This window comes from Pseudophryne corroboree, chromosome 5, assembly GCF_028390025.1.
Source record: "Pseudophryne corroboree isolate aPseCor3 chromosome 5, aPseCor3.hap2, whole genome shotgun sequence".
Taxonomy (NCBI): Eukaryota; Metazoa; Chordata; class Amphibia; order Anura; family Myobatrachidae; genus Pseudophryne; species Pseudophryne corroboree.
In genome coordinates this window covers 25,931,548-25,957,129 of record NC_086448.1, presented here as the reverse complement: position 1 = coordinate 25,957,129, position 25,582 = coordinate 25,931,548, and the positions used below count along the sequence as shown (strand labels likewise).

At 43.4% G+C, this 25,582-nt stretch overlaps 1 protein-coding gene across 5 annotated transcripts in view; it reads right to left on the bottom strand.

Moving 5' to 3' along the window:
• ADGRB1 (adhesion G protein-coupled receptor B1) overlaps positions 1 to 25,582 on the bottom strand; it is a 680,829-nt gene that overhangs the window by 13,381 nt on the left and 641,866 nt on the right. For all 5 annotated transcript variants that reach the window (XM_063921150.1, XM_063921151.1, XM_063921152.1 and 2 more), the window contains 4 exons: positions 11,761 to 11,932; positions 10,497 to 10,592; positions 5,536 to 5,601; positions 3,523 to 3,562 (listed from right to left, as the gene is read on the bottom strand). In XM_063921150.1, coding sequence (XP_063777220.1) covers positions 3,523 to 3,562; positions 5,536 to 5,601; positions 10,497 to 10,592; positions 11,761 to 11,932 — 374 coding nt within the window. The remainder of the gene's footprint in view (positions 1 to 3,522; positions 3,563 to 5,535; positions 5,602 to 10,496; positions 10,593 to 11,760; positions 11,933 to 25,582) is intronic.

Here is a 25,582-nt window from a genome sequence, read left to right as displayed (position 1 = left end):
CAACCCCCAGCCTTGGGTTACAGCTGCAGTTCAGAACTGTGAGCTGGAGAAACTGAAAAAGAGAGGGAAGGAGGGCGGAGTCCGAGCAGGGGGGCGGGATTACACAGCACTGTACAGTCACTGCCTGCAGCATGGGAGAGAGGAGGGAAGGAGCAGCTGCTGACAGAGTACCCAGAGGAATAAGGACTACATAGTAATTTATAAGGTGTGCGACTGTATGTACTGTATATGCCTATATGTGTATGCATGTGATTGTATGCCTATATGTGTATCTGTGTGTGTGTGACTGTATGTATGTTTATATGTAAATTAGTTTATGTATGTATGCATACTCACTAACCACCCAATGTTGGCAGGACAGACACGCTTTACAGGAACTGTCCCACCCACAGACCGCAGAGTCCCGCCAGGGGGGCAGCCCAGCAGTTTGGCAAGAGCTGTGCACACCCCCAGTGTGATGTGAAACACAGGTGTGACACACAGCCATGTCCCCTTTCATAGTGCATGCCGAAGATCCGATCCCTGTGTCCCAAATGTTGCTCTTTAGCCCCCCCCCCCCCAGATTTAAGTACGGACTACCCAAAGCTTAATCCAGCTCTGCCACATCCCCACACATTTGTAAAGTTTAGTTAAGATGGATGCAAATTATTTAGCAACATAAAAGCACACTATTAGTAACTAGGAACAGAGACGATTTGTAATACAGGTTGAGTCTCCCTTATCCAAAATGCTTGGGACCAGAGGTATTTTGGATATCGGATTTTTCCGTATTTTGGAATAATTGCATACCATAATGAGATATCAAGGTGATGGGACCTAAATCTAAGCACAGAATACATTTATGTTACATATACACCTTATACACACAGCCTGAAGGTCATTTTAGCCAATATTTTTTGTAACTTTGTGCATTAAACAAAGTGTGTCTACATTCACACAATTCATTTATGTTTCATATACACCTTATACACACAGCCTGAAGGTCATTTAATACAATATTTTTAATAACTTTGTGTATTAAACAAAGTTTGTGTACATTGAGCCATCAAAAAACAAAGGTTTCACTATCTCACTCTCATTCAAAAAAGTCTGTATTTCGGAATATTTGGATATGGGATACTCAACCTGTAGTGATGTTCTGACTGACGAGCGATACAGAGCGACATGCGGCTTCTGGATGGGGAACGTTGCACTTATATTCTCATACTGACTACTATATTACCTGCCCCTTGCTCCAGTATATATGACATATAAAATACAACTTGCACTTTGTCTAAGCGGTGGACGCACATGTGCCGTTTGCCGAGAATACATGCTTACAGACCACACTGCTCCATACGGTACAGATTCCAAATGCTTTTCCTTAATAACTGCCACCTGAGGGTTCTTCAAAACGGGGGCCCCTGTTTTGAAGGTGTGACGGGTGACGCAGACTCACTGAATTTGGGAGCCTGGACCCAACGGCCAGCCTGCCCAAGCTTCAGCTTACGCAGGCTGAGCGGTTCCTAAAACCATCGCGACTTGCAGCTATTATGCAATTCCTTACAAACATGAATGAAGTCATTTTAAACACTGCTGTAGCAGATGCATTGCAAATCAGGATCGGGCAACCTGCGGAATCAGGATGGGAGGAACTACAATTCTCAGCATGCCCTGCCAGCAATATGCCGCAGACAATGCATACTGGACTTTGTAGTTTCACAGTAGACGGCAGTGGCAAACGCAGGATTTCTAGAGGGGGGTTTCCAAATGCAATCCACACTCTACCACTCTGCAGAACATGGAATACACTTAATATTTAACACTATAAATGGTCCATAGTATAGGCTGTATCAAACATATTTAATATAAATAAGATAATGTAAGTGGTCAGGAAAAGGTTAAACATACCATAATAAATAAATACACAAATATACTAGAACCAGTACTGCACTTTCTAAGCACACATTCTCCCACCTCATCGTAAGGCTCCTGTCTCTTCTTCCTGCTAGATACTCTCTGTTCCAGTGCACTGACTGAGGCCTTAAGAAACAGAAGAAGCTTCTACCCCAGGACGTGTGCAGCAGTTTAAACTGCATGATGTGGCGGCAGCTCTAGTAATTGTATTATATACCATTGCAATTCTCATAATTTGACCCACTTGCCAAGAGGAGGGGGGTTTCCAGGCTACCGGAAACCCCCCCTTCGTTTGCCTGTGGACGGACGGCAGCAAGCAGCTCACTGGCACAAGGATGAGGTTAAGAATGATATACTGAAATAGTTTGCTGTAAATGGGTGGATGTTTTATCAATAGCAGAACGTACACAATAACACAGCCCACAGCACAATAGAGGTTACACAGGGAGAATTAACACAATGGCGCAATAGATTAAGGTGATTGACCTACTTAATCACGGCAGCAGGTTAATGCTTTTTATATGCTAATATGTCACAAAGTATATAGAAAATAAAACATCAGCGCTTTTTGTTCCGACCTCTTTATTACTAGGTGATTAAACCATTGTACAAAACTAAGTGATTGGACCATTGTACAATAGTTACAAACTGCGATTTATGGAGAATAGAAGTAAATTCTCTGGGACTGGATGTTTTGCCATGACGAGATGAAAGACTGCATTTTAATGACTATACAATCTCTTTATCTACTAATAATACGCATTGGAGCAGCAAAATGTAGATTACACAGCTCTATTGCCTTGTGACATAAAGTGCACTTTACATAATGACAGGTATTTCTTGCTAAATGCAGATCCTTCCGTATATATTACCCAGTGATTGCCGATGACATGTTTGCCTATATTGCTGCAGTATATGTAAATTGAGGGACTATTATGTCTCTTAATTGCGGTATAGATCACATGCTACAGTGCGTCCGTCCCTTGGAAAGACAATGAGCGATTTTGTTTTATAACACGATGAACGTCTTGCAGATAGGAAGCAGCGGAACAATAGCTTCAGCTTGCCGGAGGGAAGCGCCTATTATTTATTATGTGATAAGGTGGAACTGCTTAATATTTCAATTTAAAATTAGAATTTTGGAACAAAATTCTAAGTCAACCAAGAAGGTAACAGATTTACATAATAAACATCTCTTTTACGCTCAAAACAGTTTAAATAAATTTACGTGAATGAAAAATAAAATATTTCACGATTTCATTACTTGTTGGGAAAATATTGCAAACACCGCCGCGGTGCAAGGTGACCGGAGGAGGCGTGTGGCTTTAACTGCAGCCTACATCAAAGGCACGCGGGACTTTGCCGTCTGCAGGCACTGGCAGAACTGCAGCCACTGCGGTGTGGGAGGAAATCCATGCAAGCACGGGGAGAACATACAAACTCCACACAGCTACGGTTGACACCAGTGCTGTGAGGCAGTGATGCTAACCATTACACCATCTGTAACATTATAACAAGCCATTCTAGTGTGTACATGAAGAAAAATGTAAATACATTGTTTGTTTCACAGAGATTCAATAAGCAGTTTTTTTTACTAGCAAAATGAATAGCGTGTTCCATTCTCACCTGATCTGCAGGCTATGTCCACATCTTTTTCAAATTCAGACTGTAATGAAAGATAAGCAGATTACAGTGATGTTAGTAACGGTATAAGTGAGAATTTCACCCCAGAACTGTCCCATAGTGTAAATGTGAACAGAGGAATGTATTTCTATACTGAGAGAAGCTACAGTCAGGGTCAGACTGGCCCACAGGGGTACCAGGGAAACCACCGGTAGGCCCCGCTGCCTGAGGGCCCCACTCCTTCCTCTAGGGATCAGGTTCAAGACTGTGCACTTGTATTATACATGGTAGATATTACACTGCACTAAACTATTGTGTATTTCAAGACTCTGAGGGGGCTGGCCACACCCCTAAGTATGGGCCCCTATCACTGTATCCCCCCGGTGGGCCTATCATGCCCCAGTCCGACACTGGCTACAGTTACTGTACATGTTAGCCTATGGGGCGGCTCCAGTGCCGCAAGGACCCAGGCAACCAACACTGATCTATTCTCCTGACAACTAATAAGGAGAGAGTGAGAAAGTGCGTGCGTGTGTGCGTGTGTGTGTGTGTGTGTGTGTGTGTGTGTGTGTGTGTGTGAGAGATGCAGAGAGAGGTGGAAAGCATGTGTGTCAGAGAGAGAGGGGGTAGTGTAAGTGTATGTGAGAGAGCGAGAGAGAGAGGTAGCCTGACTGTGAGAGAGTGGAGGTTGAGTGAGAGTGTGTTTGTGTGTGTGTGTGTGTGTGTGTGTGTGTGTGTGTGTGTGTGTGTGTGTGTGAGAGAGAGAGAGATGCAGAGAGAGGTGGGAAGCATGTGTGTAGGAGAGAGAGGGGGTAGTGTAAGTGTATGTGAGAGAGAGAGGGAGCCTGACTGTGAGAGAGTGGAGGATGAGTGAGTGTGAGTGAGTGTGTGTGTGTGTGTGTGTGTGTGTGTGTGTGTGTGTGTGTGTGTGTGTGTGTGTGTGTATAAGTGAGAGAGGTGGTAGTGTGAGTTTAAGAGAGAGAGTGGGTAGTGTGAGTGTGCGAGAGAGATGGGGGTAGGAGTGTGAGTGTGTGTGAGTATAAGTGAGAGAGGTGGTAGTGTGAGTTTAATAGAGAGAGGGGGTAGTGTGAGTGTGTGAGAGAGATGGGGGTAGGAGTGTGTGTGAGTGTAAGAGAGAGAGACGGTAGTGTAATTGTGTGAGAGAGAGATGGGGGGAGGAGTGTGTGTAAACGAGAGATGTGGTAGTGTGAGTGTGTGTGAGTGTAAGAGAGAGAGGGGGTAGTGTGAGTGTGTGAGAGAGAGATGGGGGAGGAGTGTGAGTGTGAGTATAAGTGAGAGAGGTGGTAGTGTGAGTTTGAGAGAGAGAGGGGGTAGTGTTAGTGTGAGAGAGAGAGTGGAGGAGGAGTGTGAGTGTAAGTGAGAGAGGTGGTAGTGCGAGTGTGTAAGAGAGAGATGGGAGGAGGAGTGTGAGTGTAAGTGAGAGAGGTGGTAGTGTGAGTGTGTAAGAGAGAGATGGGAGGAGTGTGAGTGTAAGTGAGAGAGGTGGTAGTGTGAGTGTGTGAGAGAGAGATGGGGGGCGGAGTGTGAGTGTGTGTGAGTATAAGTGAGAGAGCTGGTAATGTGAGTGTGAGAGAGAGAGATGGGGGGCGGAGTGTGAGTGTGTGTGAGTATAAGTGAGAGAGCTGGTAATGTGAGTGTGAGAGAGAGAGTGGAGGAGGGGGGTGTCAGACACATGAATGGGAATCTGAGGAACAATTACAACCAATCTACAATTATACAGCGTCCGAATTGCACACACCTGCGCTCAGTACAGTTCTTGCCGTCAGTAGCAGACGGAGTGTACACTGGGACCTGGATATACAATAACAGGCAGCTCAGAGTCACACAGATCCCAGCCTAATCTCCACACGGGACTGGGCGCGTGTAACTCAGCATGGGCCGGCCATGGGTGTACTGATGGAATTATTAAAGAATAAATCTAGAACCTGGACTGTACATATGTTATTCTCATCAGTCTCTATACAGAACACGTGCCCCAAATACAACGTCTGTTACCGTTACTTTCTTCTCTTTCAGGCCCACCATGGCGGTGCAGATGTAGGGATTGTTGGCTTCTTCTAGCTGGGAATGCAGAAAGACAACAAATGTCCGGCAGTGTACACCAGGCCCGGGGGTCAATAAATACAATGACACCAACAATAACACGGGTATAATCCCAAGGAATATTTTACACTCATTAATCCATTTGTATTGGCTCAAGACCTACACAAACTATGCTGCGATGCCGCACATATAATATCTCCCAGTGTCTGCACGTCACTCATACCAATAGTGATCAATCTTATTTTAACTTGAACCCCAAGTGTCAGTGTGTCTTTGTTCTGTGGCCCTAAGTGTCAGTGTGTCATTGTTCTGGGACCCCCAAGTGTCAGTGTGTCATTGTTCTGTGGCCCTAAGTGTCAGTGTGTCATTGTTCTGGGACCCCCAAGTGTCAGTGTGTCATTGTTCTGTGGCCCTAAGTGTCAGTGTGTCATTGTTCTGGGACCCCCAAGTGTCAGTGTGTCATTGTTCTGTGGCCCTAAGTGTCAGTGTGTCATTGTTCTGGGACCCCCAAGTGTCAGTGTGCCATTGTTCTGGGACCACATGTGTCAGTGTGTCATTGTTTTGGGACCCCCAAGTGTCAGTGTGTCATTGTTCTGGGACCCCCAAGTGTCAGTGTGCCATTGTTCTGGGACCACATGTGTCAGTGTGTCATTGTTTTGGGACCCCCAAGTGTCAGTGTGTCATTGTTCTGGGACCCCAAGTGTCAGTGTGTCATTGTTCTGAGACCACATGTGTCAGTGTGTCATTGTTCTGGGACCCCCAAGTGTCAGTGTGTCATTGTTCTGGGACCCCAAGTGTCAGTGTGTCATTGTCCTGGGAACCCAGGTGTCAGTGTGTCAATGTTCTGGGACCCCAAGTGTCAGTGTGTCATTGTTCTGGGACCCCCAAGTGTCAGTGTGTCATTGTTCTGGGACCGCAAGTGTCAGTGTGTCTTTGTTCTGTGGCCCTAAGTGTCAGTGTGTCATTGTTCTGGGACCCCCAAGTGTCAGTGTGTCATTGTTCTGTGGCCCTAAGTGTCAGTGTGTCATTGTTCTGGGACCCCCAAGTGTCAGTGTGTCATTGTTCTGTGGCCCTAAGTGTCAGTGTGTCATTGTTCTGGGACCCCCAAGTGTCAGTGTGCCATTGTTCTGGGACCACATGTGTCAGTGTGTCATTGTTTTGGGACCCCCAAGTGTCAGTGTGTCATTGTTCTGGGACCCCCAAGAGTCAGTGTGCCATTGTTCTGGGACCACATGTGTCAGTGTGTCATTGTTTTGGGACCCCCAAGTGTCAGTGTGTCATTGTTCTGGGACCCCAAGTGTCAGTGTGTCATTGTTCTGAGACCACATGTGTCAGTGTGTCATTGTTCTGGGACCCCAAGTGTCAGTGTGTCATTGTTCTGGGACCCCAAGTGTCAGTGTGTCATTGTCCTGGGAACCCAGGTGTCAGTGTGTCAATGTTCTGGGACCCCAAGTGTCAGTGTGTCATTGTTCTGGGACCCCCAAGTGTCAGTGTGTCATTGTTCTGGGACCGCAAGTGTCAGTGTGTCTTTGTTCTGTGGCCCTAAGTGTCAGTGTGTCATTGTTCTGGGACCCCCAAGTGTCAGTGTGTCATTGTTCTGTGGCCCTAAGTGTCAGTGTGTCATTGTTCTGGGACCCCCAAGTGTCAGTGTGTCATTGTTCTGTGGCCCTAAGTGTCAGTGTGTCATTGTTCTGGGACCCCCAAGTGTCAGTGTGTCATTGTTCTGTGGCCCTAAGTGTCAGTGTGTCATTGTTCTGGGACCCCCAAGTGTCAGTGTGCCATTGTTCTGGGACCACATGTGTCAGTGTGTCATTGTTTTGGGACCCCCAAGTGTCAGTGTGTCATTGTTCTGGGACCCCCAAGTGTCAGTGTGTCATTGTTCTGGGACCCCAAGTGTCAGTGTGTCATTGTCCTGGTAACCCAGGTGTCAGTGTGTCAATGTTCTGGGACCCCAAGTGTCAGTGTGTCATTGTTCTGGGACCCCCAAGTGTCAGTGTTTCATTGTTCTGGGACCCCAAGTGTCAGTGTGTCATTGTTCTGGGACCCCCAAGTGTCAGTGTGTCATTGTTCTGGGACCCCAAGTGTCAGTGTGCCATTGTCCTGGGACCACAAGTGTCAGTGTGTCATTGTTCTGGGACCCCAAGTGTCAGTGTGTCATTGTCCTGGGACCACAAGTGTCAGTGTGTCATTGTTCTTGGCCCCCAGGTGTCAGTGTGCCATCGTCCTGAACCCCCAAGTGTCAGTGTGTCATTGTTCTGGGACCCCAAGTGTCAGTGTGTCATTGTTCTGGGACCCCAAGTGTCAGTGTGTCATTGTTCTGGGACCCCAAGAGTCAGTGTGTCATTGTTCTGGGACCCCAAGTGTCAGTGTGTCATTGTTCTGGGACCCCAAGTGTCAGTGTGTCATTGTTCTGTGGCCCTAAGTGTCAGTGTGTCATTGTTCTGTGTCCCCAAGTGTCAGTGTGTCATTGTCCTGGGACCCTAATTGTCAGTGTGTCATTGTTCTGGGACCCCAGGTGTCAGTGTGTCATTGTTCTGGGACCCCAGGTGTCAGTGTGTCATTGTCCTGGGACCCCAAGTGTCAGTGTGTCATTGTTCTGGGACCCTAAGTGTCAGTGTGTCATTGTTCTGTGTCCCCAAGTGTCAGTGTGTCATTGTTCTGGGGCCCAAGTGCCAGTGTGTCATTGTCCTGGAACCCCAAGTGTCAGTGTGTCATTGTCCTGGGACCCCAAGTGTCAGTGTGTCATTGTTCTGGGATCACCAAGTGTCAGTGTGTCATTGTTCTGTGTCCCCAAGTGTCAGTGTGTCATTGTTCTGGGACCCCAAGTGTCAGTGTGTCATTGTTCTGGGACCCCAAGTGTCAGTGTGGCATTGTTCTGGGACCCCAAGTGTCAGTGTGGCATTGTTCTGGGACCCCAAGTGTCAGTGTGTCATTGTCCTGGGACCCCAAGTGTCAGTGTGGCATTGTTCTGGGACCCCAAGTGTCAGTGTGGCATTGTTCTGGGACCCCAAGTGTCAGTGTGTCATTGTCCTGGGACCCCAAGTGTCAGTGTGTCATTGTTCTGGAACCCTAAGTGTCAGCGTGTCATTGTTCTGGGATCACCAAGTGTCAGTGTGTCATTGTTCTGGGATCACCAAGTGTCAGTGTGTCATTGTTCTGGGATCACCAAGTGTCAGTGTGTCATTGTTCTGGGATCACCAAGTGTCAGTGTGTCATTGTTCTGGGATCACCAAGTGTCAGTGTGTCATTGTTCTGTGACCCCCAAGTGTCAGTGTGTCATTGTTCTGGGCCCCCAGGTGTCAGTTTGTCATTGTCCTGGAACCCCCAAGTGTCAGTGTGTCATTGTTCTGTGACCCCCAAGTGTCAGTGTGTCATTGTTCTGGGCCCCCAGGTGTTAGTGTGTCATTGTTTTGGGCCCCCAGGTGTCAGTGTGTCATTGTCCTGGAACCCCCAAGTGTCAGTGTGTCATTGTCCTGGAACCCCCAAGTGTCAGTGTGCCATCGTCCTGGAACCCCCAAGTGTCAGTGTGTCATTGTTCTGGGTCCCCAGGTGTCAGTGTGTCATTGTTCTGGGTCCCCAGGTGTCAGTGTGTCATTGTTCTGGGACCTCCTGGTGTCAGTGTGTCATTGTTCTGGGACCCCCTGGTGTCAGTGTGCCATCGTCCTGGAACCCCCAAGTGTCAGTGTGCCATCGTCCTGGAACCCACAAGTGTCAGTGTGTCATTGTTCTGGGACCACAAGCATTTGGAGACGGGGCTTGCTGACATCAAGACTCAATGTCCCTAACTGAATCAACGCCTTGAACTAAACTTAATACAGGTTGAGTCTCCCTTATCCAAAATGCTTGGGACCAGAGGTATTTTGGATATCGGATTTTTCCGTATTTTGGAATAATTGCATACCATAATGAGATATCATGGTGATGGGACCTAAATCTAAGCACAGAATGCATTTATGTTACATATACACCTTATACACACAGCCTGAAGGTCATTTTAGCCAATATTTTTTATAACTTTGTGCATTAAACAAAGTGTGTCTACATTCACACAATTCATTTATGTTCCATATACACCTTATACACACAGCCTGAAGGCCATTTAATACAATATTTTTAATAACTTTGTGTATTAAACAAAGTTTGTGTACATTGAGCCATCAGAAAACAAAGGTTTCACTATCTGTCTCACTCAAAAAAGTCCGTATTTCGGAATATTCCGTATTTCGGAATATTTGGATATGGGATACTCAACCTGTATTTATTATTTTTGTATAAGCAGCCTTTATTTATCACATCCTCAGTATACTCTGTTTTCTTATTGCATGGCATTGTTGCAGAGTTGCTCTGCATATTGAGGGCTAATTTGGTTTAGTTGCGTTGCGTCAGTAAATGTGGCCACTAGAGGTCAGGTATTTGCTAATTATGTGACCAATATAATGTTAAATATTACTCTGCATTCAGGAAAAGGCCTGATGAAGGCAACATGTATTCCCAAAACACTGCATCATTTAATTAAAGCAGTTTATCAGCAAAGCGTAGTTATCTGGGGATAATGGACTGTGTGTGGAAGTCCGATAGAATCCCACACTGTCTGCAGGAATTCTCTGTTGTGGCATTGCAGAAGATGCTTTGCTAAAGCGTTTCTCAGACTATTCCCCAGATAGAAACCGGTATCGGCTGGCGAAAGCATAATGTTTACATGCAGCGAAGGCAGCCATTTTGCAGGAGCCCGTGACATTGTCACTGAGGCCTGAGGCACAAAGTTACAAGTGGAATTGACTATCTGCAGTCTCATAAATATTGTGGGAACACTCAAACAGCCATATAGACACATTCTAGGGCGAATTAGCAGTACATCATTGTAAACTACCTCATGTAATAACCCTGAGAAAACATCAAACACAAATAAATACCATTAACTGAGCGTGTCCGTTCTGAAAGGAGCCGCCGGAGTCTCCGTTGCCTTCCTCTTGCCGATCAACAACTCGACACTTCACCGCATCCTGGACCTAGGACGGGGATTAGAAAGCCAGTAACATGTCAGCTGCTACATAATTGTGGCAGCTGCAATTTTAACATCCAATGGGAAATTCATTTGTTTTTGGGCGCCCGCAGCACCCATCTAAGGTGACGGCTGTTTGTGCCGATAGGTGAACAGAAATCTGCAAAATGTCGGGACTTTGGGGGGAATTCAGATCTGATCGCTGCTGTGCGTTTTTCACACAGCGGGCGATCAGACCCCAAGTGCGCATGTGTATGCACTGCAATGTGCAGGCGTGACGGACGGCTGCAAAGGGGATCGCCGGTCAGCGATGGGTTTGTGCAAAGGATCCATACGCACGGGCATTCGCAAGGAGATTGACAGGAAGAGGGCGTTTGTGGGTGTCAACTGACCGTTTTCAGGGAGTGTTTGGAAGAACGCAGGCGTGTCCAAGCGTTTGAAGGGCTTGTGTCTAATGTCAATTCCGGTCCCGGAGAGGCTGATGTGACCGCAGCGGATGAGTAAGTTTGTGCAGCTCTGCTACACATGCGTTCGCACACTTGCACAGCAAAAATACACTCCTTCTGTAGGCGGCCACTATCTGATAGCAGGACTGCAAAAATCGCTGACCAGCAATCAGATCTGAATTAGGCCCTTTGTGCACCCAAACTGACGTGTTGGCATCACGCCCAAAACTTTGCACAGATTCAACCATTTTCCTTGTCTAAACTTCATTAAGTAATGGCACTCGTGCCCATCTGCAGAACAATTGAATATCGCCCATTACTTCAACATTTAAATTCCCCCACAGAATGATAACAACTAATAGAGGTAATAAGGCTATGCGAGGACAGTGTTGTCAGTGTCACATACTGTAGGTTATATCCTGAATTACTAGTAGAGAGGTCATTTCACAGAGTGCCAAAATATTGAATGAACTTAGTTGTTAACGGTCTATTGTAAAGCGCAATGGAATTTGCAGTTAATAAATACATTAAATAAATGGGGAAAAAATAATGTCGGCCCTTTTTGTGAAAAGGTGTGTAATATCTGCATTGCTCACCATACAGCTTGGGAAATGTTATACCATGGAACCCATTCCTGTTATTGCTATATACTGAGCGTTGCACAACACCAATACAGTACGCAGAGCGCTGGTAAAACGCCCAGCAGTAATCTCAGCACGCCAGGCTCACCTCTCGCCGCAGTATGCAATGCACCATGACTATGACAAAACCTTCCAAGGAATCGAAGACCGCAAACAAGATTTGGAAGAGGGCTGAGCGCCGGTCTGTGATGGCGAGAACTGCGGACATCCAAGTCAGCGCCAACAGCGGTAACACCACACACGAGCTCCACAGCGAGGCCCTAGAAAGGAAACATAGCACCACAGGTGAGGTTCAGCAAGCTCCCCCCCCCCCTCCCCATCCCAAAGGTACCAATTACCCCAGTGATACACAATTGTGACCGCAACAAAAAAAAAGACTTAGGTCAAGGGGAGGGTATCACATGCCAGCTGCCACTGACCTACAACGCCCAATCAATGCTGAGTCTTAATTCAGCCTCATCTGAGGTGGAAAGAATCTTGGCCATGAATCTCTGCATTGTAATAATGATACAGTATTTCTGATTACATTTACATACAACGGGCCTTTCTAGATTTACAGTTGCTGAGTATTTAATTTGCTGATACGTGACAGTCTGCTTCCAGGAGTGACCTGGTTAGAGCAAGTAAGTCATGGCATTTAAAGGGAACGTATATCTACATTAAATGTTAAAGTGGAAAAAAAAAATCTAAGTCCCAATATTTGTTGTATTTGGCCTGTAACACAGACTCCCTTACTGGTCGGCTCATCTAGAACTTATGTCACGATGAAACATCATGGCCTGATTCCAACTTAAACCCAATTTACGGGCAGCTCTTCCCCTCACAGCGTAAACATCTTTCACCCACAAGATCAGCAGAACCAGCTGTTGATGGCCCTCCAGAGACCATATCAAGTGGACCCATCACCTCCAAAGAGTTTAAGCTGACATTTTGTGGGCTGAGCCAGTTTTCAACCTATCAATTCACTAGGATTTGGTGACATCATCGATCTCACCGGCTCCTTGATAGGCTGAGTGCCTCAGTGATGTCACTATATCCTGGTGCCCCGATAGCCTTAAATTTGACTGAGCCCCCAGAAAATGTCATCTTCCAATTTGTGCAGATGATGGACCCACTTTAAGACTATCATGGACAGTGAGGTCAACTCCAACCAAGGACTCAAACAGTATGAATTACATTAAGCATGACTTGAGCTCAATATACAAGTTTCTATTGGAGCAAAGCTGGCGAAACGCGTCTATGTATGTTATCATAAGGGAGAATTGATGGGATGGGTCTTGTAAAAATTTGGATTTTAAATGCTCCTCTTCCCTAAATATTCTTAATTATTCCACAGTATTAAAAAAATGAATTGTGCTGTACAGCCGGTCATTGGGAATAAATATATATTTATAACCTGCTGCAGTCTATGGAAATAAAAATAATTATGATAAAATGAATAGGGGAGAACTGCAGACAGATATTCACAGACGTTTCTATCCTGCGTTGCTCCAAAAATATATACAGGTACATTTAATTCTTTGCAATTGATTTAAAAAAAAAAATATATAAAAGCTGTGTTGCAATAAACTGAATGACAGAGAAAATCATATGGTGTTATGAATTTTTTTTTTTTTCACCAGTAGATAAAGTTAGATTTTTATTTCCCTATAAAACTACTGTATAAGCATTCACATATAATCAAACGTTAGTGAAAAGGTCATTTTGCTTTAGGCGTCATGTTCCGAGCCTCTCACAGTCTTAAAATCTTGATGATGACGGACTTAATCTAAGAATTTCAGTGGGATTAAAAAGAAAATTTCGCCTAGCGGCAGACATTCCCGGGAAGCAATCTGCCAGAGTCACCGTTTCTGTCACAAATGAGGTTAATAAAAATGACACACACGTACATGCAAGAACCAAAATAGCAAAATAAATAGAAAGAAAAAGCTGATGGATGGGGAAAGTTGTTATTATCTGCGGCGTTGTGCTTGAACTGCTCCCTAACGCCTGGCGGGACGCTTTCAGAGCTAATCCCTTTGATTGTTAATGATAACCGCTTTTGCCGTCACTTTTCAGGCAAGGAGCTGATCATTAGGCAATAAGTGTCATATCTAAGTCTTCAAGATTCTGCGCACACATCAAAATATCTGTTTGAGTACAAACATCCAAAATCACCCAATCAACATCCCCTTTTCTCTCAATAGTTCTACATCTAAGGAGTATCCAGGTGGTTCTGGTATGAATAGTCAACCATGTTAAAGGTCGACAGTCATTAGGTCGACCACTACTGACACGGACAAATAGTCGACACATGAGAGTGGTCGACGCGGGACAGGTCGACGCGTGAAAAAGTTGACATGGATTTTTGAACTGTTTTTGGCGTCATTGTTCCCGCAACATGACCTGGAACCCCATTTAGTGTACCGCTTTGCTCGCCATGCTGCGGGCAAGATGCCTCGCTCCACTGCCGCTGCGTTCGGCACAGGTTTCTATTCACAATTGTAGTCGACGTGGTTGGTAAAGTTTGAAAAAGTTAAAAATCTAATTTTTTTTTTTTTTAAAAGCCACGTTGACCTGTTCATGTGTCGACATGTCCCGTGTCGACCATTTTCACGTGTTGACCATGTCGACCATGTAATGTCGACCAATAGTGGTTGACCTAGTGACTGTTGACCTAAGTAGGGTCGACCTGCCAAATGGATACCTACTGTACTATTCAGGTGTATAGGATATGGCTTTGCGGTTGCTTAAGGACCCCAATTATTTGTGGTGCAACTCAACATGTCTGTGCATGGAATATTTTAGTCAAATGAGAAAGGCGGTTAACACCTCCTCCTCCCCCCACCACCCATATATAAAATTGTCTCCTATACTCCGGTGCGAAGGGGCAAAATGAATACGGCAACATTTTTAGTCAGGAGGAAGAGCCAACACAATAAGATGCTGCAATTCTTACGTTCCTCCGAACATTGGCCCGCATTCCGAGTTGTTCGCTCACTAGCTGCTTTTAGCAGCAGTGCAAACGCTAGGCCGACGCCCTCTGGGAGTGTATCTTAGCTTAGCAGAATTGCGAACGAAAGATTAGCAGAACTGCTACTAAATAATTCCTTGCAGTTTCTGAGTAGCTCCAGACTTATTCCTAGTTTGCGATCAGCTCAGTCTGTTTAGTTCCTGGTTTGACGTGACAAACACGCCCTGCGTTCGGCCAGCCACTCCTCCGTTTCTCCAGCCACTCCTGCGTTTTTACCTGGCACGCCTGCGTTTTTTAGCACACTCCCAGAAAATGGCCAGTTACCGCCCAGAAACACCCACTTCCTGTCAATCACAGTACGATCACTCCAGCGATGAAAAAACGTCAGTCGGCCTTGTGTAAATCTACTAAGTTTTGTGTAAAAGTAATTAGCGCATGCGCGATGCGTACCATGCGCATGCGCATTTTCCACATAATCGCTGCGTTGTGAAAATCAGCAAAGAGCAAACAACTCGGAATGACCACCATTGTGCAGAATGCTATGAACGAATATCGTCCTCCATTTATAGGCGCACCTACTTCCTCTTTGGGAACCATCGACTATTATCGTGCAACATCAAGGAAATCAAGAAGGTATTGGGGTGCTACTTGGCTGCATGGGGGGATCCTATGGACAGAAAGGGGGTAAACAGCCTCTTTAAATGAATGTAAAGGCCGTACATGGTTCATTTGGTAGGTATGACCAAGTTATCCAGATATTGTTCTATCTAATTGGCTAAAGCCACCAGGAAACATAAATGTATCTGCTTGAGTCAAAGGTTGGACCTGAGGATAAATGTAGTCAGCTAATGTCCTCATTCTGTAGGTACTATAGGTGTTTGCCATCATCGAACAATCCGATAGGAACAACATAATTCAGTTTTTGGGGGTTTTAAGCCTCTAGCAACTGGATTGGTGTCACCTGGACCACCACATGCACCAGGTCAGAGTGGGCAAAGAGTGGACCTGCTGGTAAATCTAGACCCCGATCTGTATGTGCATGGCATCATTGGCCAATCCTACCAATGGGACCTGATGCAATTCAGGTGCTTGGTTTAACATCTAAGAATTGAATAGGTGTCACCTGGCCCACCACAAGCAGGTCAGACTGGCCAAAAAAGCACATTGTATATGAGAATTAAAGGGAAACTAATGCAAACAGTAAAAGCTAATTCAGACATATTACAACCAGATAATACATAAAAACTAGCTGAATCTCTTTGCTTTAAATTGCTATATTCACATCATACTGTAGCTGGTTTACACATTATTAACACTACAGCTGCTGGCAGTGATTTCACTGCCTGGACAGAATTCTAATGCCAAGAAAGGTCCCTGTACTGTACACCAAATATGTCTGCTTTCTATCCCTATGTCATATTCAATATTGACTAAATACTAGCATTTATTACTTTGATTTTATATATGGGATAATGCATCCTCCAACTGTAAATTACACGGATATCAGAAGTTTCCAAAGAGTTTTGTGAACATATAAAAGCACCAGAATGTAAGATAACTGCTACTATCCAATGCACAGCAAACTGGGGCGATATAAAATATCTACAATAATGTATAATAGATTCATTGTCACTGGTAATATACAGTAGAGGCTGCACACTCACTTGCAATGCACAGTAGAGGCTGCACACTCACTTGTAATGTACAGTAGAGGGTACACTATCACTTGTAATGTACAGTAGAGGGTACACTATCACTTGCAATGCACAGTAGAGGGTGCACTATCACTTGCAATGCACCGTAGAGGGTGCACTATCACTTGTAATGTACAGTAGAGGGTGCACGCTCACTTGTAATGTACAGTAGAGGGTACACTATCACTTGTAATGTATAGTAGAGGGAGCACTATCACTTGTAATGTACAGTAGAGGGTACACTATCACTTGTAATGCACAGTAGAGGGCACACTATCACTTGTAATGCACAGTAGAGGGTACACTGTCACTTGTAATGTACAGTAGAGGGCACACTATCACTTGTAATGTACAGTAGAGGGTAGACTATCACTTGTAATGTACAGTAGAGGGAGCACTATCACTTGTAATGTACAGTAGAGGGTACACTATCACTTGTAATGTACAGTAGAGGGTGCACTATCACTTGTAATGTACAGTAGAGGGTGCACTATCACTTGTAAAGTACATTAGAGGGTACACTATCACTTGTAATGCACAGTAGAGGGTACACTATCACTTGTAATGTACAGTAGAGGGTAGACTATCACTTGTAATGAACAGTAGAGGGCACACTATCACTTGTAATGCACAGTAGAGGGTACACTATCACTTGTAATGCACAGTAGAGGGTACACTATCACTTGTAATGCACAGTAGAGGCTACACTATCACTTATAATGCACAGTAGAGGGTGCACTATCACTTGTAATGTACAGTAGAGGAAGCACTATCACTTGTAATGTACAGTAGAGGGTGCACTATCACTTGTAATGTACAGTAGAGGGTACACTATCACTTGTAATGTACAGTAGAGGGTGCACTATCACTTGTAATGTACAGTAGAGGGTACACTATCACTTGCAATGCACAGTAGAGGGTGCACTATCACTTGTAATATACAGTAGAGGGTACACTTTCACTTGTAATGAACAGTAGAGGGCACACTATCACTTGTAATGTACAGTAGAGGGTACACTATCACTTGTAATGTACAGTAGAGGGTACACTATCACTTGTAATGCACAGTAGAGGATACACTATCACTTGTAATGTACAGTAGAGGGTACACTATCACTTGTAATGCACAGTAGAGGGCGCACTATCACTTGTAATGTACAGTAGAGGGTACACTATCACCTGTAATGTACAGTAGAGGGTACACTATCACTTGTAATGCACAGTAGAGGATACACTATCACTTGTAATGTACAGTAGAGGGTGCACTATCACTTGTAATGTACAGTAGAGGGTACACTATCACTTGTAATGTATAGTAGAGGGAGCACTATCACTTGTAATGTATAGTAGAGGGTGCACTATCACTTGTAATGTACAGTAGAGGGTACACTATCACTTGTAATGTATAGTAGAGGGAGCACTATCACTTGTAATGTATAGTAGAGGGTGCACTATCACTTGTAATGTACAGTAGCAGGTACACTATCACTTGTAATGTACAGTAGAGGGTACACTATCACTTGTAATGTACAGTAGAGGGTACACTATCACTTGTAATGTACAGTAGAGGGTACACTATCACTTGTAATGTATAGTAGAGGGTACACTATCACTTGTAATGTATAGTAGAGGGAGCACTATCACTTGTAATGTACAGTAGAGGGTGCACTATCACTTGTAATGTACAGTAGAGGGCACACTATCACTTGTAATGTACAGTAGAGGGTGCACTATCACTTGTAATGTACAGTAGAGGGTGCACTATCACTTGTAATGTACAGTAGAGGGTACACTATCACTTGTAATGCACAGTAGAGGGAGCACTATCACTTGTAATGTATAGTAGAGGGTACACTATCACTTGTAATGCACAGTAGAGGGAGCACTATCACTTGTAATGTACAGTAGAGGGTACACTATCACTTGTAATGTATAGTAGAGGGCACACTATCACTTGTAATGCACAGTAGAGGGTACACTATCACTTGTAATGTATAGTAGAGGGTACACTATCACTTGTAGTGTACAGTAGAGGGTAGACTATCACTTGTAATGTATAGTAGAGGGTACACTATCACTTGTAATGTACAGTAGAGGGTGCACTATCACTTGTAATGTATAGTAGAGGGAGCACTATCACTTGTAATGTACAGTAGAGGGAGCACTATCACTTGTAATGTACAGTAGAGGGTACACTATCACTTGTAATGTATAGTAGAGGGAGCACTATCACTTGTAATGTACAGTAGAGGGAGCACTATCACTTGTAATGAACAGTAGAGGGTACACTATCACTTGTAATGTATAGTAGAGGGAGCACTATCACTTGTAATGTACAGTAGAGGGCACACTATCACTTGTAATGTATAGTAGAGGGAGCACTATCACTTGTAATGTACAGTAGAGGGAGCACTATCACTTGTAATGTACAGTAGAGGGTACACTATCACTTGTAATGTATAGTAGAGGGAGCACTATCACTTGTAATGTACAGTAGAGGGAGCACTATCACTTGTAATGTACAGTAGAGGGTACACTATCACTTGTAATGTATAGTAGAGGGAGCACTATCACTTGTAATGTACAGTAGAGGGCACACTATCACTTGTAATGCACAGTAGAGGGAGCACTATCACTTGTAATGTACAGTAGAGGGTACACTATCACTTGTAATGTATAGTAGAGGGTACACTATCACTTGTAATGTACAGTAGAGGGTACACTATCACTTGTAATGTATAGTAGAGGGCAAACTATCACTTGTAATGCACAGTAGAGGGTACACTATCACTTGTAATGTATAGTAGAGGGTACACTATCACTTGTAATGTACAGTAGAGGGTACACTATCACTTGTAATGTACAGTAGAGGGTAGACTATCACTTGTAATGTACAGTAGAGGGTACACTATCACTTGTAATGTACAGTAGAGGGTACACTATCACTTGTAATGTACAGTAGAGGGTACACTATCACTTGTAATGTACAGTAGAGGGTACACTATCACTTGTAATGTGCAGTAGAGGGTACACTATCACTTGTAATGTACAGTAGATGGTACACTATCACTTGTAATGTACAGTAGAGGGCACACTATCACTTGTAATGTACAGTAGAGGGAGCACTATCACTTGTAATGTATAGTAGAGGGAGCACTATCACTTGTAATGCACAGTAGAGGGTACACTATCACTTGTAATGTATAGTAGAGGGTACACTATCACTTGTAATGTACAGTAGAGGGTACACTATCACTTGTAATGTACAGTAGAGGGTAGACTATCACTTGTAATGTACAGTAGAGGGTACACTATCACTTGTAATGTACAGTAGAGGGTACACTATCACTTGTAATGTACAGTAGAGGGTACACTATCACTTGTAATGTACAGTAGAGGGTACACTATCACTTGTAATGTACAGTAGAGGGTACACTATCACCTGTAATGTACAGTAGAGGGTGCACTATCACTTGTAATGTACAGTAGAGGGTACACTATCACCTGTAATGTACAGTAGAGGGTACACTATCACCTGTAATGTACAGTAGAGGGTGCACTATCACTTGTAATGTACAGTAGAGGGTGCACTATCACTTGTAATGTACAGTAGAGGGTGCACTATCACTTGTAATGTATAGTAGAGGGTACACTATCATTTGTAATGCACAGTAGAGGGTACACTATCATTTGTAATGCACAGTAGAGGGTACACTATCACTTGTAATGCACAGTAGAGGGTACACTATCACCTGTAATGTACAGTAGAGGGTACACTATCACTTGTAATGTACAGTAGAGGGTACACTATCACTTGTAATGTACAGTAGAGGGCACACAATCACTTGTAATGTACAGTAGAGGGTACACTATCACCTGTAATGTACAGTAGAGGGTGCACTATCACTTGTAATGTACAGTAGAGGGCACACTATCACTTGTAATGTACAGTAGAGCATACACTATCACTTGTAATGTATAGTAGAGGGTACACTATCACTTGTAATGCACAGTAGAGGGTACACTATCACTTGTAATGTACAGTAGAGGGTACACTATCACTTGTAATGTATAGTAAAGGGTACACTATCACTTGTAATGTACAGTAGAGGGTGCACTATCACTTGTAATGTACAGTAGAGGGTGCACTATCACTTGTAATGTACAGTAGAGGGAGCACTATCACTTGTAATGTACAGTAGAGGGTACACTATCACTTGTAATGTACAGTAGAGGGCAAACTATCACTTGTAATGCACGGTAGAGGGTACACTATCACTTGTAATGTATAGTAGAGGGTACACTATCACTTGTAATGTACAGTAGAGGGTACACTATCACTTGTAATGTACAGTAGAGGGTAGACTATCACTTGTAATGTACAGTAGAGGGTACACTATCACTTGTAATGTACAGTAGAGGGTACACTATCACTTGTAATGTACAGTAGAGGGTACACTATCACTTGTAATGTATAGTAGAGGGTACACTATCACTTGTAATGTACAGTAGAGGGCACACTATCACTTGTAATGCACAGTAGAGGGTACACTATCACTTGTAATGTATAGTAGAGGGTACACTATCACTTGTAATGTACAGTAGAGGGTGCACTATCACTTGTAATGTACAGTAGAGGGTACACTATCACTTGTAATGTACAGTAGAGGGTACACTATCACTTGTAATGTACAGTAGAGGGTACACTATCACTTGTAATGTACAGTAGAGGGTACACTATCACTTGTAATGTACAGTAGAGGGTACACTATCACTTGTAATGTACAGTAGAGGGTACACTATCACTTGTAATGTACAGTAGAGGGTACACTATCACTTGTAATGTACAGTAGAGGGCACACTATCACTTGTAATGTACAGTAGAGGGTACACTATCACCTGTAATGTACAGTAGAGGGTGCACTATCACTTGTAATGTACAGTAGAGGGCACACTATCACTTGTAATGTACAGTAGAGCATACACTATCACTTGTAATGTATAGTAGAGGGTACACTATCACTTGTAATGCACAGTAGAGGGTACACTATCACTTGTAATGTACAGTAGAGGGTACACTATCACTTGTAATGTATAGTAGAGGGTACACTATCACTTGTAATGTACAGTAGAGGGTGCACTATCACTTGTAATGTACAGTAGAGGGTGCACTATCACTTGAAATGTACAGTAGAGGGTGCACTATCACTTGTAATTTACAGTAGAGGGCACACTATCACTTGTAATGTATAGTAGAGGGTACACTATCACTTGTAATGTACAGTAGAGGGCACACTATCACTTGTAATGTACAGTAGAGGGTGCACTATCACTCGTAATGTACAGTAGAGGGTACACTATCACTTGTAATGTACAGTAGAGGGTGCACTATCACTTGTAATGTACAGTAGAGGGTACACTATCACTTGTAATGTACAGTAGAGGGAGCACTATCACTTGTAATGTACAGTAGAGGGTACACTATCACTTGTAATGTACAGTAGAGGGTGCACTATCACTTGTAATGTACAGTAGAGGGTACACTATCACTTGTAATGTACAGTAGAGGGTGCACTATCACTTGTAATGTACAGTAGAGGGTGCACTATCACTTGTAATGTACAGTAGAGGGTACACTATCACTTGTAATGCACAGTAGAGGGCACACTATCACTTGTAATGCACAGTAGAGGGTACACTATCACTTGTAATGTACAGTAGAGGGTACACTATCACTTGTAATGCACAGTAGAGGGTACACTATCACTTGTAATGTACAGTAGAGGGTACACTATCACTTGTAATGCACAGTAGAGGGTACACTATCACTTGTAATGCACAGTAGAGGGTACACTATCACTTGTAATGTACAGTAGAGGGTGCACTATCACTTGTAATGTACAGTAGAGGGTAGACTATCACTTGTAATGTACAGTAGAGGGTACACTATCACTTGTAATGTACAGTAGAGGGAGCACTATCACTTGTAATGCACAGTAGAGGGTACACTATCACTTGTAATGTACAGTAGAGGGTACACTATCACTTGTAATGTACAGTAGAGGGTAGACTATCACTTGTAATGCACAGTAGAGGGTACACTATCACTTGTAATGTACAGTAGAGGGTGCACTATCACTTGTAATGTACAGTAGAGGGTTGAATATCACTTGTAATGTACAGTAGAGGGTACACTATCACTTGTAATGTACAGTAGAGGGTACACTATCACTTGTATGTACAGTAGAGGGTGCACTATCACTTGTAATGTACAGTAGAGGGAGCACTATCACTTGTAATGTACAGTAGAGGGTACACTATCACTTGTAATGTACAGTAGAGGGTACACTATCACTTGTAATGTACAGTAGAGGGTACACTTTCACTTGTAATGCACAGTAGAGGGAGCACTATCACTTGTAATGTACAGTAGAGGGTACACTGTCACTTGTAATGTACAGTAGAGGGTACATTATCACTTGTAATGCACAGTAGAGGGTACACTATCACTTGTAATGTACAGTAGAGGGTACACTATCACTTGTATGTACAGTAGAGGGTGCACTATCACTTGTAATGTACAGTAGAGGGAGCACTATCACTTGTAATGTACAGTAGAGGGTACACTATCACTTGTAATGTACAGTAGAGGGTACACTATCACTTGTAATGTACAGTAGAGGGTACACTTTCACTTGTAATGCACAGTAGAGGGAGCACTATCACTTGTAATGTACAGTAGAGGGTACACTGTCACTTGTAATGTACAGTAGAGGGTACATTATCACTTGTAATGCACAGTAGAGGGTACACTATCACTTGTAATGTACAGTAGAGGGTACACTATCACTTGTAATGCACAGTAGAGGGTACACTATCACTTGTAATGTACAGTAGAGGGTACACTATCACTTGTAATGTACAGTAGAGGGTGCACTATCACTTGTAATGTACAGTAGAGGGTAGACTATCACTTGTAATGTACAGTAGAGGGTACACTATCACTTGTAATGTACAGTAGAGGGAGCACTATCACTTGTAATGCACAGTAGAGGGTACACTATCACTTGTAATGTACAGTAGAGGGTACACTATCACTTGTAATGTACAGTAGAGGGTAGACTATCACTTGTAATGCACAGTAGAGGGTACACTATCACTTGTAATGTACAGTAGAGGGTGCACTATCACTTGTAATGTACAGTAGAGGGTTGACTATCACTTGTAATGTACAGTAGAGGGTACACTATCACTTGTAATGTACAGTAGAGGGTACACTATCACTTGTATGTACAGTAGAGGGTGCACTATCACTTGTAATGTACAGTAGAGGGAGCACTATCACTTGTAATGTACAGTAGAGGGTACACTATCACTTGTAATGTACAGTAGAGGGTACACTATCACTTGTAATGTACAGTAGAGGGTACACTTTCACTTGTAATGCACAGTAGAGGGAGCACTATCACTTGTAATGTACAGTAGAGGGTGCACTATCACTTGTAATGCACAGTAGAGGGAGCACTATCACTTGTAATGTACAGTAGAGGGTACATTATCACTTGTAATGTACAGTAGAGGGTACATTATCACTTGTAATGCACAGTAGAGGGTACACTATCACTTGTAATGTACAGTAGAGGGTACACTATCACTTGTAATGCACAGTAGAGGGTACACTATCACTTGTAATGTACAGTAGAGGGTACACTATCACTTGTAATGTACAGTAGAGGGTACACTATCACTTGTAATGCACAGTAGAGGGTACACTATCACTTGTAATGTACAGTAGAGGGCACACTATCACTTGTAATGTACAGTAGAGGGTACAATATCACTTGTAATGTACAGTAGAGGGTACACTATCACTTGTAATGTACAGTAGAGGGTACACTATCACTTGTAATGTACAGTAGATGGTACACTATCACTTGTAATGTACAGTAGAGGGTAGACTATCACTTGTAATGCACAGTAGAGGGTACACTATCACTTGTAATGTACAGTAGAGGGTACACTATCACTTGTAATGTACAGTAGAGGGCACACTATCACTTGTAATGTACAGTAGAGGGTACAATATCACTTGTAATGTACAGTAGAGGGTACACTATCACTTGTAATGTATAGTAGAGGGTACACTATCACTTGTAATGTACAGTAGAGGGTACACTATCACTTGTAATGTACAGTAGAGGGTACACTATCACTTGTAATGTAATCTGGGTAATTCAGGCGCACAACCAAGGGAGAAGTGGATTGATACACTGTGTGGGAAATATTCCAATAGCTCAGTGTTATTTGCAGGACTGTTGATAATCCAGTAACACTATACCCAGGATATAATGGTTCACCTTTAAAATGAATGTGGTATTGATGATTAAAATAGGGTGGAAAAACTGCACCCGGCTAACATACGGTGATCAAACAATTCTCGTTGTAAGCCCGGGCATGGTAGCACAAACTGGAAAACGATGCGCACTAGCGCTGGAAGAGCTGAGAGCCGTCACCGTCCCCAAATTCTACGTCTTAAGGATTTATGGGGGTGGCGTTTAATAGACGATTTTTATGCAATAAATGTGGAAAACTCTAGACAGTCTTATAAAACATTTACCGGTCTCTTCACAATTTATGAGGACACTAAAATGTACGTATATAAGTCATTTAAAAATGACCCTGAGAACAGCTTGTAAATCAGGCTTGTTTGATTTAGAAGAGTATTATAATATCATTAGTCTTAAAACACCGCATTAACTTGTTTCCTTTCAACGTTATGGAGGGGTGTGTAGCAGCCTCTGATTTTCCGCTGGATTGCACGTCACCATATGTAACAGGATGCAAATGGATGCCAGAAAGTCGCCAGTAACCCGCCAGAATAAACCCTGCCTGGCCGCAAGTCGCCTCCTGAATTTGTACAATGTTAAAGGTCAGATTCCTCCAGATATCCAGCGAGTTTGCAACTCGAGTGAATCGTGCTAGAAAGCGTTGTCAAACAAAAAAGCAAAGACCGCAACTACCATATCTGGAATAGGATGTTAATAAAAATTAAAAAAAAGTTTATCATATCTATCTATCTATCTATCTATCTATCTATCTATCTATCTATCTATCTATCTATCTATCTATCTATCTATCTATCAATCATTTAATTTTTAAAGCATATGGTACCCACCATCCAAAATCTAAAATTAACACTAGTGCTTCTGTGGGCACAAAGGGTGTGAGGCTCCCTCCCCCCAAAATCTATATAACTCACTTAT